General features: G+C 48.4%; 1 protein-coding gene across 4 annotated transcripts in view; it reads left to right on the top strand.

Annotated features, from left to right (window-relative positions):
• Nucleotides 1-16,699, top strand: part of IL10RB (interleukin 10 receptor subunit beta) — a 28,881-nt gene extending 12,182 nt beyond the window's left edge. The window contains exons 5-7 of one of the 4 annotated variants that reach the window (XM_061134097.1): nt 1,018-1,165; nt 8,795-8,955; nt 15,179-16,699. In XM_061134097.1, the coding sequence (XP_060990080.1) occupies nt 1,018-1,165; nt 8,795-8,955; nt 15,179-15,328 (459 nt within the window). In that variant the 3' untranslated portion in view covers nt 15,329-16,699. Of the gene's footprint in view, nt 1-1,017; nt 1,166-1,295; nt 2,513-8,794; nt 8,956-15,178 lie in introns of those variants that run through there. The other 3 variants (XM_061134100.1, XM_061134098.1, XM_061134099.1) reach the window with 3 other exon arrangements.
• The last annotated feature ends 2,034 nt before the right edge of the window (nt 16,700-18,733 follow it).

Genomic DNA, 18,733 nt, shown 5'->3' with positions numbered 1-18,733 from the left:
ATTTTGTTCTTTCCTGCAACACTATTTTGGTTTCTCAAATTCAGAAACATACCATCAATTACGATATCTTATGTTCAAATTAAACTAAGATAAGTCTGGGATGGCCCCACCAGAGGCAGGCTATGGTGTATATCCTTGAGGTGAGATGAGCCGCTCGGGGAGGGCAGCCCAGGTGGATGAACGGAGAAGTGATTCAGAGGAGAACCCCAGGCAGCTAGGGCCAGAAATAACATTGGGTCTTACTGTAGATGACTGGTGTGTTCATTTGCCAGGGCTGCAGTAACAAAGTACCATAAACTGGACAGATGAAACAACAGAAATGTATCGTCTCAAGGTTCTAAAGGCTGGAAGTCCAAGATCAAGGTGTCAGCAGGATTGGTTCCTTCTAAGGACCAAGAGGAAGGATCTGTTCCAGGCCTCCCACCCAGCTTCTGGTGGGAGCTGGCCAATTTTGAATCCTTTAGTATATAGAGGCATCACCCCAATCTCCGCCTTCATCTTTAAGTGGCATTCTGTGTACCCATCTGTGTCTAAATGTCCTCTTCTTTTAAGGACACCAGTCATACTGGACTGGGGCCCACACTAATAACCTCGTTTATGTTGATTACATCTAAAAAAAACCTGTCCAACCAGTCACTTTTGAAAGTACTAGGGTTAGCATTTTGATGTAAGAATTTGGGAGGACAAAATTCAACCCATACAACTGGTTTATCTTTAAAAAAAGAAAAAAAAAGAAAGTGGGATGGTTTGCATATCATTTAGACTAGGGAATTCAGGGAATAAGGCAGTTTGCCAGGACCATGGTCAATCCTTGCCCTTCCCTCTCCTTCCCACTTAGAATGATCTCAGGGTCACCTGAGATGACCTGGGAGGAGCATCTGCTTCCTTTATCCTCCTATTTTGAGCCTGAAGTAAAGATTATAACCAGTAAGTGGCAGGTGGCGGGGTGGGTGGGGTGATGGGAAGTGATGTCCCTTCACTGCTGAGGCATGTTCTGATTTTTTTCTCTGTTACTAGTTTTCAATTTCTGGTCAGTATGACTTCGAGTTCCTCCGAAATCTTGAGTCACAGACAACTTACTGTGTTCAAGTTCGAGGGTTTCTTCCTGATCGGAACAAAGCTGGAGAATGGAGTGAGCCTGTCTGTGAGCAAACAACCATTGACGGTGAGTCTTGAGATGCACCGTCTGCAGTTCTGTGTCCTCTGAGCACCCTCTTTTTTTTTTTTTGGATGTGGGTGGTGGTGGTGGTGGGGGCCATGCTGCAAGGCTTGTGAGATCTGTGTTCCCCAAACAGGGACTGAACCCGTGTCTCTTGCAGTGGAAGCACAGAGTCCTAACCCCTGGACCTCCAGGGAATTCCCTCCTCTGAGCATCTTAAGTGGCTTTAGAGACTCCCAGCGAGTGTGCCGGCTGAAAGGCTCCTTAGAGATCATCACCCAGCTCAAGCTCCAGTTCATCCCTGACTGACTGAGCCTCTTGCTGGGAAGGAGACCACCACCTTCTGAGGCAGCTTGTTCACTCCTAGACCCAAGGGATTGATGGACAGTCCTTCCGTCCAGGGAACTAAGGTCTCCCCCCACACACCCACCTCCAGCATGCTTGTTCTCTCCTCTTGGGCTCCCTGAGGAAGTCTCAGTCCTCCCAAGACCACCCAGCAACGGTCGAGCCCAGATGCCCTCTACTAGATGCCTTTCCTTCCCAGGCTGTACACCTCCAGTTCCTTCCCACATCGTAGGAAGAGTTTGGAAACCCCACCACTGTCCTCAGCAAGATAGTCTTAGGGTTCCTCATGAATTATAGCACCAGAACCTCAACACAGTCCCCCACATATGAGGTATATGTACCCCAGTGTCTAGCATAGTGCCTCCACACTTGATGTTTCTTAAAACACAGGGAGGGAGGAAGGGAAGGAGGAAAAGAGGGGAGAGGAGGGTACCAGTTGGCCTAGACACTGAGTAATTATGTAGAGATGTAGAGATGTATTATCATTCGAGATGATAAAATCTTGTAGTCTGCACACACATGAGGGGCCTTTTGTTATTTAAAGACATTGTCCAGAGGATCCACCAGCTCAGATGCACACAAGCAGGTCTGATCCTGGCTCTTTTCATTTATGGAGTGCCTTTGGAAAGCAAAGCCATGATCTGGGGATTACAGAAATACAAAGGAGAGCAATTGTAAGAAAAGAATTACCCCTAGAGTTTGAGGGAGACTGGAAGCATGTATTTGTACACCTGAAACTGTCACAACATTGTTACTTGGCTATACTCCAATATAAAATAAAAGGTCTAAAAACAAAAAGCAACAAGAATGATGCCAAGCAACTGTGTATCCATATGAAAAAAAAAAAAATTTCCTCCAGATAGAGGGGAAAACTTTCCATCTTCTGTGTCACTGCAGTCCTGAGGCCGCTGTTGCTGCCATCATGGTGCATCGTCATTTCAGCTTATCAAGTTCTTCCTGAATGTTGGTTTTTGTCATTGGATGTATTTCTCACCCAATTTTGTGTTGCCTTATCAAAGAAAAACTGATTTGCTAGAAAGAGCTTCAGGATCTTTAACAGTTTGTTGTTTAAACCGTTGGTGTGTCCAGGATACGCCTTTCTCTAGACCGCTTAACTACCTAATGGTCACCAATCCATATGAACACAGTGGACTATTTTGTAAGCTATTGTGTTTGACTGTCCGCAAAGTCACCGTGAAAGACTTTGGCAAATATCAGCTGAAATCAACACCCAGTGCCAAGTGCATTATTGTCCCAACTTTGTTGGGACCCAACACAGTTGGGTGTCCCAACTGTGTTCCCCAAACAGGGGACACACAGTTGTGTTGTCCCAGTGAGTGTTTATGGGATATTTCTCAAAACAAGAACCCTGTAGTCAGATGTGCCTGGAAATGAAGGTTCACCGCTTCTCTCTCTCAGAAAAAAACACCCTATATATGAGCATTTTTAGCATATTTGATCTTTCAACACCTTTTTTGAGAAGGAACATTTCCAAGAACACAGCTTGAAAAAAACAGCCCACAATAGAATGGGAAAGACTAGATATATATTTAAGAAAATTGGAGATATCAAGGGACTATTTCATGCAAGGATGGGCACAGTAAAGGACAGAAGCAGCAAGGACCGCACAGAAGCAGAAGAGATGAAGAAGAGGTGGCAAGAATACACAGAAGAACTATACAAAAAAGATGTTCATAACTGGGATAACCACGATGGTATGATCGCTCACTTAGAGCCAGACATCCTGGAATGTGAAGTCAAGTGGGCCTTAGGAAGCATCACTATGAACAAAGCTAGTGGAGGTGATGGAATTCCAGCTCAGCTGTTTCAAATCCTAAAAGATGATGCTGTGAAAGTACTGCACTCAATATGCCAGCAAATTTGGAAAAGTCAGCAGTGGCTGCAGGATTGGAAAAGGTGAGTTTTCATTCCAATCCCAAAGAAAGACAGTGCCAAAGAATGCTCCAGCTACTGTGCAGTTGTGTTCATTTCACACCCCAGTAAGGTTATGCTCAAAATCCTTCAAGCTAGACTTCAGCAGTATGTGAACCAAGAATTTCCAGATGTACAAGCTGGGTTTAGATAAAGCAGAGGAACCAGAGATCAAATTGTCAGCATACACTGGATCATAGAGAAAGCAAGGGAATTTCAGAAAAACGTCTCCTTTTGCTTCATTGACTATGCAAAGCCTTTGACTGTATGGATCACAACAAACTGTGGAAAATTCTTCAAGAGATGGGAATACCAGACCACCTTACCTGTCTCCTGAGAAACGTGTATGCTGATCAAGAAGCACCAGTTTGAACCAGATATGGAACAACTAACTGGTTCAAAATTGGGAAAGAAGTATGTCAAGGCTATATATTGTCACCCTGCTTCTTTAATTTATATGCAGAGTATATCATATGAAATGCTGGGCTGGATGAATCACAAGCAGGAATCAAGATTTCTGGGAGAAATATCAACAACCTCAGATATGCAGATGATATCACTGTAATAGCAGAAAGTGAAGAGAAACTACAGAGTCTCTTGCTGAGGGTGAAAGAGGAAAATGGAAAAAGCTGGCTTGAAACTCAACCTTCAAAAAACTAAGATCATGGCATCCAGTCCCATCACTTCATGGCAAATGGATGGGGAAAAAGTGGAAACTGTGACAGATTTTATTTTCTTGGGCTCCAAAATCACTGGATGGTGACTGCAGCCATGAAATTAAAAGACATCTCCCTGGTGGCTTAGATGGTAAAGAATCCGCCTGCAATGCAAGAGACCTGGGTTGAAAAGATCCCCTGGAGGAGGGCAAGGCAACCCACTGCAGTATTTTCGCCTGGAGAATCCCTGTGGACAGAGGAGCCTATCCAGCCACAGTCCATGGGGTCGCAAAGAGCCAGACACGACCGAGCATCTAAGCACAACGCAGCACAGCTCCTCGGAAGAAAAGCTGTGACCAACCTAGACAACACATTAAAAAGCAGGAAGATCAGCTTGCCGACAAAGGTCTGGATAGTCAAAGCTGTGGTTTTTCCATTGGTCATGTATGGATGTGAGAGTTGGACCATGAAGAAAGCTGAGCGCCGAAGAATTGATGCTTCTGAACTGTGGTGTTGGAGAAGACTCTTGAGAGTCTCTTGGACTGCAAGGAGATCCAACCAGTCCATCCTAAAGGAAATTAACCCTGAATGAATATTGGAAGGACTGATGCTGGAGCCAAAACTCCAATGCTTTGGCCACCTGATGCCAAGAGCTGACTCACTGGAAAAGACCCTGATGGTGGGAAGGATTAAGGGCAGGAGGAAAAGGGGCTGCAGAGGATGAGATGGTGAGATAACATCCCCAAGTCAGTGAACGTGAACTTGAGCACATTCTGGGAGACGGTGAAGGACAGGGAAACCTAGCATGCTGCAGTCCATAGAGTCTCAGAGCTGCTGAGAAAAACACGCAGCTTTGCCGTATTTCAGCCTTCCCTAGTGACTCAGTGGCAAAGAATCAGCCTGCCAGTGCAAGAGACACACGTTTGACCCCTGGGCTGGGAAGATCCTGGGAGAGGGAAATGGCAATCTGGTCCGGTTACTCTTGCCTGGGACATCCCATGAACAGAGGAGTCTGGTGGGCCACAGTCCAGAGGGTCACAAAAGAGTCGGACACAACTTAGTAACTGAACAACAAGTAGCCATTTAACGATCCATTTTAGAATTTTTGTATTGTTTTCTGGACATGGAATCAGGCTTACCAGCCTGGAGTTTCCTGAATCTTGTTGAGGTTTCTTTTGCTTTTTGTTATTGCACAAGTTACTTGCCCAAATCCAAGAATCTCTCATCTCACCCAGTCACGTGATCTTTCCAGTGTCATCCAAAAGTATTCTGCAATAACATTAAGCACGGTTTCTCAGGAATGCAGAGCCACGTGGAAGATGGAGTCTTGCTGTCTCTCTGGAGGGAATTCTCTGCCTCTCTCTCTTTTCTGTAGCCCCCGGCTAGCGCCGAGCCATGGCTGTCCAAGGCTCAGTCTGCCTGCCTCTATTCCACCTTCTGGCTGAGCCTCCCAACAAGGGCCTCTAAATAACAAAAGCCTGCCTTAATAAAAAACCAAAAAACCTTTTCTTTTTTTGGCTGCCCAGCAAGGCTTATGGGATCTTCGTTCCCCAAGGGATTGAACCCAGGCCCTTGGCAGTGACAGCGCAGAGTCCTGCCCACTGGACCGCCAGGGAACTTCCAAAAGCCTGCCTTTTTATTCTGTTTGTGAATCATCTGTAGTTGAATGAGAATTCTGTGCCCTGCGAGCACCCATCCTGTTTAAATCACTAGAATCCTGACTTTGGGGTCTTCGCTCTTTCCTCTGAACACCTGCCGACTGCTTTCTCCAGGCCTGAGTATGCCTGGTTGTCCCGTGTCCCATCCTTCCCTGCTGTGAGTCCAGCACAATGAGTGATGTGGGGCAGGTCCTGGACGCCCAGTGCCTCGGTCACCTCACCTACAAGAGAGTAATCAAAGGTGTCACCCAGCACAGTGCCAGGCACGGGGTCAGCCTGCAATATGAGTTAGGTGTCATTACTGTTATTATTCAAATCATACTTTTAGGGACTTCCCTGATGCTCCAGTGGTTAAAAATCCACCTTCCATTTCAGGCAATGCAGGTTTGATCCCTGGTCGGGGAACTAGGATCCCACGTGCTATAGGGCAGCTTAGCCCTTCAACTACTGAGCCCATGTGCTCTAGAGCCCTGCAGCTAAGACCTGACAGCCAAATAAATACATATTTTTAAAAAAATAAAATCACGCCTTTAAATATGACTTAGAGCTTATGTCACGAGACATGGCATGAGGCACACACTTGGACTAAAAAGAAAAGTATTTTGAGTATCCTGTGACTCTAAATGATCACTCGTTAACTAACAAAATCCAGACATTTCATAAAAGAAGAGAACAGCCCACTGAAAACCTGCTTTTGTCAAATAACATTTTAGAGTTTGTTTGTTTGTTTGTTTAAATGTAGTTCTCCTGTTTAAACCTCACAAGTTTTCAGTGAAAGTGTGGAAAGGTTCTTCTCCCCTTTCCCAGAAGGGAGGTGAAGGTTCAGAGAGATGAAGTAATTCGCCTGAAGTCAGCTCAACCGGTAAATAACAGGAAGTAACGTCTCCGCCCATACCTACAGACTGATCCCATATATAAGCAAAGGCATGACTTGCCAACAGGAAAAGGGAGTTGACCTGACGGCATGGTCAGATGGACTGAAGCAAGTTAGGGAGCTTTACACAGAGAGTGTTGATTACTAGTTCAGTTCAATTCAGTTGATTACTAGGTTCTCCCACAATTCACAGCCTATGTAAAGCAGTATCCCCTCTCCTTCCCTATTTCCCCTTCTTGGTAGGTCACAAAAGCATCTTTTGAATTTTGTCACCATGAACCAGGTGTGCCTGTGGGATAATCCCTTGTGTAAGACGCTGACACGTCTGGGTTGGAGGCCCAGAAGCTGCCCCGGGGGGGTCATCACAGTGCCACCAACTGCAGGCTCGGGCCCAGCAGTCAACGTTTAATGAATATTTAATGAGTGATTCCGATGCCTGGCACATTAGAGAGCTACAGAAATACTAAGTGGAAAGATAGGGAGATGAGTAGATGGGTCCTGGAACTTCCTCCAGAGCTGGGACGTCAGATCCCAAGTTGACCTACCATCATCAGCTCTCGTGAAGCCTGGGGGCCACCCCCACCAGTTCCCTTGCCCCACGACCCTGTATCCACCCAGAAGACCCATCTGAGTTGAACCTGCTAAAGGCACCACCACTCGATCCTAGTAACTGAAACGATAATTCATGGGGCACAGGGGTAAGGAGTGAGTTCCCTGAACTCGGCCAGGGCACGAGCTGGACAGGCTGCAAGGTCACTGCCAGTGTTAATCACAGTGCAAGAGGGGGCAGCAGGCCCGTCCAGCCTCTCCCCCCTGCTGGGTGCCCTCACTGGTCACTGGATGTTTAAGGAGTGTCTATGGCCACACACTGTGCCAAGTGCTGGGAGAGGCCAGCCGGGGGTGGCCGTCCAGGTGGCTCCAGGACTCTGTGCTGATCAGAGCTCTTTGATCTGCCCTGGGGAAGTAAGAGTTGACACTGCCGCAATCGCCATGGAGGGACCTGCTCTTCCAGGGCAAGGTTCGTTCTCCTGGCCTCTCCCAGCACCAGAGGCTTTCAGTTTGCGTCAGGAGGGTGGTGCTGCTGACAGGGCTGGCCACAGGGAGGCCAGGCGGGCAGCTGGCAGAGGGGCCTGGTGCTAGATGAGGGGAGCCCGGCCACTAAGGGTGACCCCCTGGAGACGGTCCAAGATAAAGCTGGGCATCAGTTAAGGTGGTAACAACAGATTTGATTCATTCATGACTGGAGAAGAGGAAAGAGCTGATGGGGCATTTTAAAGACAGAATTGGGAATTGGGACAAAAAGAGATCGGGGTCACGGAAGTGACAAATGACCAAAACTGGGTGGGCACATGGGGTGATGTTAATGCACTTAGGCCGTTTTCTGCGTCTGCTGCTAACTGGATTTTATCACCTGCGATATTCATCCCACTGGGACTCTGAGACAGAGACTCTTCCTCTGTCGTGATGCTCCATCCTGATGATGACATGTCAAAGGATTGGCTTCCAGATCCTTGGGAAAGACACTCCTGGATTGTAGGAGTTAATTTAGGTCTCATAGGGAGAGAGGAAGGATTTACAGTCCTGAGCTGTTTAGGAAAGGAGCGTCAAGAGTTGGTAGAACAGAGGTGAATTCTTTTGGTAGCCTCGGGTTTTTCCAGACAGGAGCTCACAGAGGTGCTGGGGAAGGGAGGGGGCACCCAGAGATCAGCTTTAGGCTGCTGGGCACTAGCATTTGGGGAGGTCTCTGCACGCAGGGGGTCAGGTGGGGTCCCCTGTGCAGTTCTCAGGACAAAACGCTGTAGCATGTCTGTGTCACTGCGGCTCTGGGGCCCGGGGAGCCCCGCTATCTGCTGATGGAACAGCAGAACAGGGAGCTGATGGCTCCCCCGTGGGTAGATAACAGGGATCAGAGTTCATGCAGCTGCTGCTTTTTGGGGCGTATCAGCAATCATGCCCCAGAAACCCAACTTGGAAGATGGTAGGAAAGGGTGAGACTTGAAAACCTCCAGATCCTTGAATAGCTGCTGCTGTGTTTCCTTCTGAGACACACCTGTGCCCCCTCCTCCACCCCAGTGGTAAGGGGTCACCATTAGATCATGGTGGTGAGTTAAGGTCGCCATCCCCCAAGCCGGGCATGACGCGAATATGACCCAGCCCCTCACCCCTGCAGAAACCACCCCATCCTGGATCGTGGCCAGTGGCGTCCTGGTGGCCTCTGTGTGCGCCGCTGTCCTGCTGCTGCTCGGCTGCTTCTTCCTGCTGCGGTGCAGTTACAGGAAGGCCAGGCACGCCTTCCCCCCGAGGAATTCTCTTCCGCAGCACCTGAAAGAGGTAGGTAGTGGCACGGAGCCAGATGTGGGTAAGAAGACGCTGATCTTCGGAGTCAGAGCCACCTGAGTCAGCCCGGCATGGTTTCTCGGAGGACGACACACACCTTGCGTGCAGGTCCCGTTCCTGGTGCCCTTTCGGAGAAGTCTGAGCTCGGGGAACAGCCCTGTGGGAAGGGGGCAGAGGTTTTGTTCCTAAAAGCCCCCCTCCAGCCTGGATGTTTGTTCCTTCTCTGACCTTCCCTGCCCGGAGGCCCAAGTCGTCAGAGAGCCAAGCTGATGGTCCCGGAGCAGGAAGGGACCAAGCCGAGCTCAGAGCAGAAAAGACAGGAAAGAGAGCACTCTGGGCTGAGTGCCGCGAACAGCCAGGGACAGAGGAGGGGCAGGAGCGGTGTCAGAGCGGGGAACATCTGAGAGCGACTGAAATTACAGGACGTGTGTCCCAGGCTTTAGGAAAGCAGTTCTTTTTTTTTTCCTCCAGAAAATTAAAAAAAACCTGAAAGTCACTCAGTCGTGTCCAACTCTTTGTGACCCCATGGACTATACGGTCCGTGGAATTCTCCAGGCCAGAATACTGGAGTGGGTGGCCTTTCCCTTCTCCAAGGGATCTTCCCAACCCAGGGATAGAACCCAGGTCTTCCACATTGCAGGCGGATTCTTTACCAGCTGAAGCACCAGGGAAGCCCAAGAATACTGGAGTGGGTAACCTTATCCCCTCTCCAGAGGATCTTCCTGACCCAGGAATGGAACCGGGGTCTCCTGCATTGCAGGCGGATTCTTTACTAACTGGGTTACAGAAAAGCTACTTTCAGAAAGTTTGGGTGGAAGAAAGAATGTACCTGGATAGAGCTTGTAGGACAGAAGCGGCTTTAAGAAATGAAATCTTGGTTATATTCTCACTTTCGTTTCAGTTAGAAATGAAGTGAAAGGAAATGTGAAGTGAAGCCCGCATCTCCCCTGGGCTGGGTGTGGGCTCCCCCGGGAAGGAGGCGCAGTTGGGATGGAGAAGTTCCTTCAGCTCAGGGAACCTCCCGTGGTGGGGTTGGGGGAGCCCCACTCCCAGCAGCCGAGGGAGCAGGCCCCTGCTTCCTAAAGAAGACTGGGGTGAGGGTGGCGCATCACAGCATCCACTCCAGCCTACGCGTAAACCGCTAGGACCCAGGGGTGCAGCTTCTCTGAAGAGCCGAGTCGAGCTGCTCCCCCAGGGAAGGTTACAAGAGAAAGGTTAAGGGAACAAGGGCCAGCCCCGCCCCTGCAGCCGGTCTAAGGGCACAAGTGACGCCCCTGACCTCACTGCTCTGCTGTCTCCTCCCCGGACCAGCCGCTGCTGACGTGGTGGGAGCGACTCAGACCTTCCGCTCTGCGAGGCCTGAGCTGGTCACAGGACACCAGAGACCCCGGCTCTTGTGCTTCTCCATGTGCCATCAGAATTGGGCAGGAGTCCCCCCTCCCCCGGGCCCCATCATGTAGCAGCAGCCTCTTCTCCCCATGATGATCCAGGTAGTGACTCCTGACTCCTTTCCTGGCCGGCTAGTTTTTTGGCACAAGGATCCGGACATGAAAAGGTGGCAGCTATAACTTATAGTTTGATGGAATCCCTCCCTCGTCCCCTCATGGAAACATCCCCCTCTGGGATAATACCTGATTTAGGCTTTGTAACAAAGATTGAGATAGTATGCGGTTGTTGGTCTTTAGTCACTAAGTCGTGTCCAACTCTTTTGCAACCCCATGGACTGTAGCCTGCCAGGCGCCTCTGTCCATGGGATTTTCTAGGCAAGAATACTGGAGGAGGTTGCTATTTCCTTCTCCAGGGGATCTTCCCAACCCAGGTATCAAACCTGTGTCTCCTATATTGGCAGGCAGATTCTTTACCCCTGAGCCACCAGGGAAGCTGCGAGATATTATATAGATACTTATATAACGTTTGCCTTTAGCTACTCTTCTTTTCTCAGCTATTTGTAAGGCCTCCTCAGACAGCCATTTTGCCTTTTCGCATTTCTTTTTCTTGGGGATGGTCTTGATCACTGCTTCCTGTACAATGTCATGAACCTCCGTCCACAGTTCTTCAGACACTCTATCAGATCTAATCCCTTGAATCTATTTGTCACTTCCACTGTATAATCGTTAAGGGGTTTGATTTAGGTTATATCTGATGGTCTAGTGGTTTTCCCTACTTTCTTCAATTTAAGTCTGAATTTGGCAATAAGGAGAAAAGAAGAGAAGCTAAAGGCAAAGGTGTAAAGGAAAGATATACCCATTTGAATGCAGAGTTCCAAAGAATAGCAAGGAGAGAGAAGAAAGCCTTCCTCAGCGATCAATGCAAAGAAATAGGGGAAAACAATAAATGGGAAAGACTAGAGATCTCTTCAAGAAAATTAGAGATACCAAGGGAACATTTCATGCAAAGATGGGCACAATAAAGGACAGAAATGGTATGGAGCTAACAGAAGCAGAAGATATTAAGAACAAGTGACAAGAATACACAGAAGAACTATACAAAAAAGATCTTCATGACTCAGATAACCACAATGGTGTAATCACTCACCTAGAGCCAGACATGCTGGAATGCGAAGTCAAGTGGGCCTTAAGAAGCATCACTATGAACAAAGCTAGTGGAGATGATGGAATTCCAGCTGAGTTGTTTCAAATCCTAAAAGGTGATGCTGTGAAAGTGCTGCATTCAATATGCCAGCAAATTTGGAAAAGTCAACAGTGGCCACAGGACTGGAAAAGGTCAGTTTTCATTCCAATCCCAAAGAAAGGCAATGCTGAAGAATGCTCGAACTACTGCACAATTGCACTCATCTCACACACTAGCAAAGTAATGCTCAAAATTCTCCAAGCCAGGCTTCAACAGTACGTGAACCGTGAACTTCCAGATGTTCAAGCTGGATTTAGAAAAGGAGAGGAGCCAGAGACCAAATTGCCAACATCCATTGTATCATCGAAAAAGCAAGAGTTCCAGAAAAACATCTGCTTTATTGACTATGCCAAAGCCTTTGACTGTGGATCACAACAAACTGTGGAAAATTCTTCAAGAGATGGGAATACCAGACCACCTGACCTGCCTCTTGAGAAATCTGTACGCGGGTCAGGAAGCAACAGTTAGAACTGGACATGGAACAACAGACTGGTTCCAAATTGGGAAAGGAGTACATCAAGGCTGTTTATTGTCACCCTGCTTATTTAACTTATATGCAGAGTACATCATGAGAAACACTGGGCTGGCTGAAGCACAGGCTGGAATCAAGATTGCTGGGAGAAATATCAATAACCTCAGATATGCAGATGATACCACCCTCATGGCAGAAAGTGAAGAATGAAAGAGCCTCTTGATGAAAGTGAAAGAGAAGAGTGGAAAAAGTAAAACTCAACATTCAGAAAACAAAGATCATGGCATCTGGTCCCATCACTTCATGGCAAATAGATGGGGAAACAGTGGAAACAGTGACAGACTTTATTTTGGGGGACTCCAAAATCACTGCAGATGGTTACTGCAGCCAAAAAATTAAAAGACACTTGCTCCTTGGAAGACAAGTTTTGACCAACCTAGACAGCATATTAAAAAGCAGAGACATTACTTTGCTGACAAAGGTTCATGTAATCAAAGCTATGGTTTTTCCAGTAGTTATGTATGGGTGTGAGAGTTGGACTATAAAGAAAGCTGAGCACCAAAGAATTGATGCTTTTGAACTGTGGTGTTGGAGAAGGCTCTTGAGAGGCCCTTGGACTGCAAGGAGATCCAACCAGTCCATCCTAAAGGAAATCAGTCCTGAATATTCATTGGAATGACTGATGCTGAAGCTGAAAGCCCAATACTTTGGCCACCTGATTTGAAGAACTGACTCATTGGAAAAGACCCTGATGCTGGGAAAGATTGAAGGTGGGAGGAGAAGGGGATGACAGAGGATGAGATGCTTGGATGGCCTCACTGACTCAATGGACATGAGTTTGAGTAAACTCCAGAGGTTGGTGATGGCCAGGAAGGCCATGCTGCAGTCCATGGGTTCGAAAAGAGTCGCAAAGAGTCGCAAAGACACGACTGAGCGACTGAGCTGAACTGAGCGACTAAGATGCATGCACAGTTTTTTCAAAAGTGAAAAGGAACAGGGCACTTCCTTGATAGTCCAGTGATTAGGACTCTATACTTCTCCTGCAGGGGGCACAGATTCCATCCTTGGTCGGGGAACTGAGACCCTGCGTGCCATGAAGCAAGGCCAAGAAAAACAAAACAAAGCACAGAGCAACAACAGATAGCTTGTAGGAACCAGCCATGCAGCGCAGGGAGCGCAACTCAGGCTCTGCGATGACGTTGGTGGGGACGGTGGGGAGGGGAGGGAGGCCCAAGAGGGAGCATAGGTATATGCATATATGTGTACGCATATGTATGCCTGTGTACGCATATGTATGTATGTGTACTTGTATGTATGAATGTGTACGTGTGTGTATGAATATGTACGTGTATGTGTGCATGTGTGTACATGTGTACACGTGTGTGTGCGTGTGCACACGTATGTGTGAATGTGCACGTGTGTGAACGCATATGTGTGAATGTGCACACGTGTGTGTGCGTGCATGTGTGCGTGTATGTATGCATGTGTGCGTGTATGTGTACACATATGTATGCATATAGCTGACTTGCTTCACGGTACAGCAGAAACTAACAGCACATTGTAAAGCAATTAGACTCCAATTAGTAAATAACAAGCGAAATTAATATTAGTAATACATTTTATGCAACCCAGTATATCCAAAATATCATTTCGACATGGAATTTTTTTCATTTGTCAAAACATTTATATTCTTTTTTTCATACAAAGTCTTCAAAATCTGGTGTGTGTTTTACCTCTCAACACATGTAGAGTCAGACGGGCCACATTCCACGTGGCTGGTGGCTGCCATACAGGATGGCATAGGGCTGAAGGCTGGACAAAGGGACACTGGGGGTGCTGGGGAGCACCCGAGAGGGCCTCCAACTCAGCCTGAGGATGCACATGAGAGGGACTTATTCCAAGACACTTGTATCCCATGCCAACTTCTTCGAGGTAAGGATGCCCCAGGTGGCATTGGGACCGTCCCTGAGTCTCCCTCCAGGTTTACAAGAGGAACTGTCAGAGGAGGACCTGTGATCGCTAAGCAAAGGAGGTGCAGATTTATTGTTGAATTTTTTAAATTGTGGTAAAACACGCATAATGTAAAATTTGCCACCATATCCAGTTTTCAGCATACAGTTCAGTGGTATTGAGTACATGGACATTGTTGTGCAATCCTCCTCACCTTCCATCCTCAGAACCTCTTTCATCTCGCAAAACAAACCAGATCCATTAAATAAATTAATAGATCCATTAAATAGAACTCCCCACCTCCCTTCTCCCCCAGCCACTGGCCACCACCGTTACTTTCTGTCTGTGAATTTGCCTAGTCTAAGTACCTCATGTAAGTGGAATCGTGCCCAATTTGTCCTCTTGTGTCTGGCATAGTTCACCTAGCATAAGGTTCCTCAACATTGTGGTATGTATCAGAACATCATTACATTTTGAGATTGAAAAAAAAATTGAATTATATGGATAGACCACATTCTATTGGGTTGGCCAAAAGGTTTGTTTGGATTTTTCTGAACGCTATAACAAAAACCCAAACAAATGTTTGGCCAACACAGTATCTGTCCAGTCATGCGTAAACGGGGTTTCCCAAGTGGCGCTAGTGGTAAAGAATCTGCCTGCCAATGCGGGAGACCCAGGAGACAGGAGTGTGATCCCTGGGAAGAATCTGACCCATGCGAAGCTCCCCTGGAGGGCAGACATCCCCTCCAGTGTTCCTGCCTGGAGAACCCCAGGGACAGAGGAGGCTGGCGGGCCACAGTCCATGGGGTCACACAGAGCCGGGCACGGCCGGAGCGACCGAGCACACACGCACGCATGTGTGGATGGGCACGCGGTCTGCTCCCACCTTTGGCTGTCAGGAATTATGACGCTCTGAAGACCGGGGTACGTATTAATGTATGTCTCTGAGACACCGCTTTCAGTTCTTTTCAGGTGTATAACCAGAAGTGGACTTAATGGCCCATACGGTAATTCTATTTTTAATTTTGTGAGGAACTGTCACACTCTTGTTGTTACATTTTTTTTTAAACAGCATTTTTCAGCCACGAGTTCTCTAGAAAATTGTGAGCCCAGAAAAAGAAATGGGAAAATTTGTTAATTAACTTTTTTTTTTCCTCCCTGCAGTTTATGAGCCACCCTCATCACAGCACTCTTCTCTTATTCTCCTTCCCACCGTCTGATGAGAGTGAAGTCTTTGACAAGCTGAGCGCCATCACGGAAGTGTCTGAAAGCTGCAGGCCGAACCCTGGGGCCGGCTGCGGTCTCGGGACCTGACGTGGGCAGGGGTCCTTCCAGTGGTGTCCGAGGAGGGAGCACACTCAGCCGGGCGCAGTGACCCCCTTCTTGTCCTGGCTGCCCCCGAGGGCAGTCAGAGCAGCCAGCCAGCGCGGGCCGAGACCACCTGAGTAAACCCAGATGGAGAAACACAGACGCCGGGACAGCGTCCACACCACCAAGGAGCTGGACTCTACATGCTCATGTGGCAAAAGCTTGGGAACGTGCCACTTTTTAAAGGCCTTAATGATTAAACAAAAAAAGCTGGCCACTGTGATTTCCCTGATAGCCCGTCCCAGTGGTTAAAAGACCTCACTTTCAATGCAGGGGGCACAGGTTCCATCCTCAGCTGAAGAACTAAGATCCCACATATCACATGATGTGGCCAGAAAAAAAAAGTTGAGGTTGGCCACTGGAGGTATGATTCTCAGTCTTGTGTATTCACTAATATAAAAAGGTTTTAGGGAATTCCCCAGCAGGTCCAGTGGTTAGGACTCCACACTTTCACAGCCGAGGGCCGAGGTTCAGTCCCTGGTCAGGGAACTCAGGCCTCACAAGCCATGTGGCCAAAAAACAAAACCACCAAAAAAAAAAGTTTTGAATGGTTAGAAACAAAAATGTATAAAATGAGGAAGAAAGACCAAGACACTGTGGAATCTGACGGGAGAAATGGTGTCGACTCGGAAGTCGGTGCCACCAAGCTCTGTACAGAGTACAGACTCTGGATTCTCAGGGACACCTGGACCGGGTTTATTCTTCTATGCGGACACGTTTCGTATAACGCTGGTGCTCAGTTAAAGCGTCACTCTCTGTTTGGTCCATGCGCGTTAATGACACTCCCGTCCGTGTGACTGTTGGAGTGAGCCAGTTCTCATGTGCTGTCTTTGCTGTTCACTCAGTCAGTGGCTATTCCTCAGTCCCTGCTTGGCGGTCAGCCAGGGACTGTGCCAGGCCCAGGGGCCAAACAGCAACTGGGAAGCTTCAGAAAAGAGAAGACCCTCAAGCTTTGAATTCCAGGCTTCCCAGGTGGCTCAGTGGTAAAGAACCCGCCCGCCAATGCCAGAGACACAGGTTCGATCCCTGGGTCAGGAAGATGCCTTGGAGGAGAAAATGGCAACCCACTCCAGTATTCTTGCCTGGAGAATCCCATGGAGAGGGGAGCCTGGCAGGCTATAGTCCATGGGATCACAAAGAGTCAGACAGAATTGAGCAGCTGAGCACGCACGCATGGGCTTTGAATTCCACCTCGGACGCTTAACAGGTCATCTGTACATGAGGATGAGAAAACCTAAGGGTTAGTGACCCTCGGTGAAAAATGCCCACCCCGGTGCCAGCACATAGCAGTCACTCAATAAATGGCGGCTCATCTTAGCAACTGCATCATCTCATGGGTGTGACAGACTTCACAAACCTAGGTCAGCAACAAATATCCCTTCCTCTGGGCCAGGTTGCTCAATAAAGTAGATTCATCGAAGTTCCCCAAAATAGAAAAATTTTTTTTAAAAACCCACTTTTTAAAATAATTTGACACTGTTTTTAATGGAAACAACATGGGGGGACAAGATCAAAAGTTTGTTGACCTGTTCGGTATTTTTAAATTACGTTCAGTGACGTTCTGAGGGAGAGGTCACCACGTCCTGGGTTCTCAGCCCCTGATTCTGGCTTGGAGGTAGTCTGACAACAGGGGAGAAGTCAGTTCCCTTCCCCAGTTCAGCTTGTCATCGCCGAAGGAGGCATGACAGGAATGCGTGTACATGAATGCGTCTGACTTGGGAGAGAAGGAAAGGAATATTACTTTATTGCCCATTATTCATCCAATCCTTGCCTAAAGCCCTTCACGTGTCTGAAGAGTCTCCATCTTGGAAAGTGTGAACCCTTCTCCCTTTTTAGGGGCTCAAAATGCCACCTGCTCCTTTGCAGCCCCCTTGCTGCCGGGCTTTGAGTTGGGGGACAGGGAGGGGCGTGCAGGGCAGCAGTAGAGGCCAGGGTTCCAGTAGAAGCATCCAGTTGCCTGGGAGACTCGGCACCAGCAGTGAGTGTGAGAGGGTTAGTCGATCAGTCGTGTCCAACTCTGTGTGACCCTATGGACTGTGTAGGCCACCAGGCTCCTCTGTCCATGGAATTCTCCAGGCAAGAACACTAGAGCAGGTTGCCATTCCCTTTCCCAGGGGATCTTCCTGACCCAGGGATTGAACCCAGGTCTCTGACACTACAGGCAGATTCTCTTCTAGGTTTGGTTTGGACATTGTTCCTGTCTTCACCTCCCAAGGCTGTTCCTCCAATCCTTCCTGAGATTCTGTGAGCTCCCCCAAATCAGGCTGAGACACTCGTTTTAGCTGGTCGGTTTCTAATGGTTGCAGCTCAAACCCTGAGCAGGCTTCCCAAAGCAAAACAGAGTGGATATGGATTCTCCAGTCCTAGAAGCCCACCCAGGTGGGCTTAGGGGTACAACAGGAGTGAGCCATCTCTGTGTGGTTTCCCAGCAGAGGGCCTGACAGCGGCACTCATCCTTTAGGGCTGGGAGGTCCTGAGGGGCTTCAAGGGGACCAGCTGAAGCCTGAGACTGACTAGCTGCAGACTGCAAGGGTAACAGCCTCCTACCAAGAATGGGGGAATTCAAAGCCCGTGCGTGCGTGCTCAGCTGCTCAGTTCTGTCGACTCTTTGTGACCCCATGGACTATAGCCTGCCAGGCTCCCCTTTCCATGGGATTCTCCAGGCAAGAACACTGGAGTGGGTTGCCGTTTCCTCCTCCAAGGGATCTTCCTGACCCAGGAATCAAACCTGCGTCTCCCGCGTCTCCTCCTACCACAGTGCACTAAGATGAGGGCAGAGAAGGGCACAGGCCCTCCCGGGCCAGGAGCTGACCCCTGAGCTACTGTCTGCCCTGCCCCAGTACAGTGTTGTGGGGGTGGAATCAGAGACATCTCAGGGACCAGGGTCTCTAGCCACACTGGGGGATGCACTGTTTGCACACCTCCCCCTACACACACCCCTGTCTCCCACCACTGATGATGGATGTTTGCCCAAGTCACCCCCGGATTCACCACCCTCCTTATGACTCCGGGTGGCTCTCGGCCGCCGCTTTCATGAGAAAATACTGCTCGTGTCTCTGCACGATGAATAGGAGGGGGACACGTTTGTCATTTGGCCCCCAAGATGTCAGCAATCTTAGGGAACCTCATCTAGGCTTCCCTGTCCCATAGTATGACAACATCCCTGACCCTCAGACAAAGTCAAGTAAAATGCTGGATGTTACGTTTAAAAAACAAAATTTCAAATGATCCCTAGTGAGGAAGGAAAGAATATGCCACCTTTCACCCTGGAGGGCATTTGACAAACCTTGTAGGATTTCAGCCCCTTGCAAGGACTCAGGGAACGGAAGACAAGACTCGGGGCTCATCCAA

The sequence above is a fragment of the Dama dama genome, chromosome 31 (assembly GCF_033118175.1).
Source record: "Dama dama isolate Ldn47 chromosome 31, ASM3311817v1, whole genome shotgun sequence".
Classification (NCBI taxonomy): domain Eukaryota; kingdom Metazoa; phylum Chordata; class Mammalia; order Artiodactyla; family Cervidae; genus Dama; species Dama dama.
The sequence above is the reverse complement of the archived record's forward strand: the minus strand, read 5'-3'. Positions and strand labels throughout refer to the sequence as shown.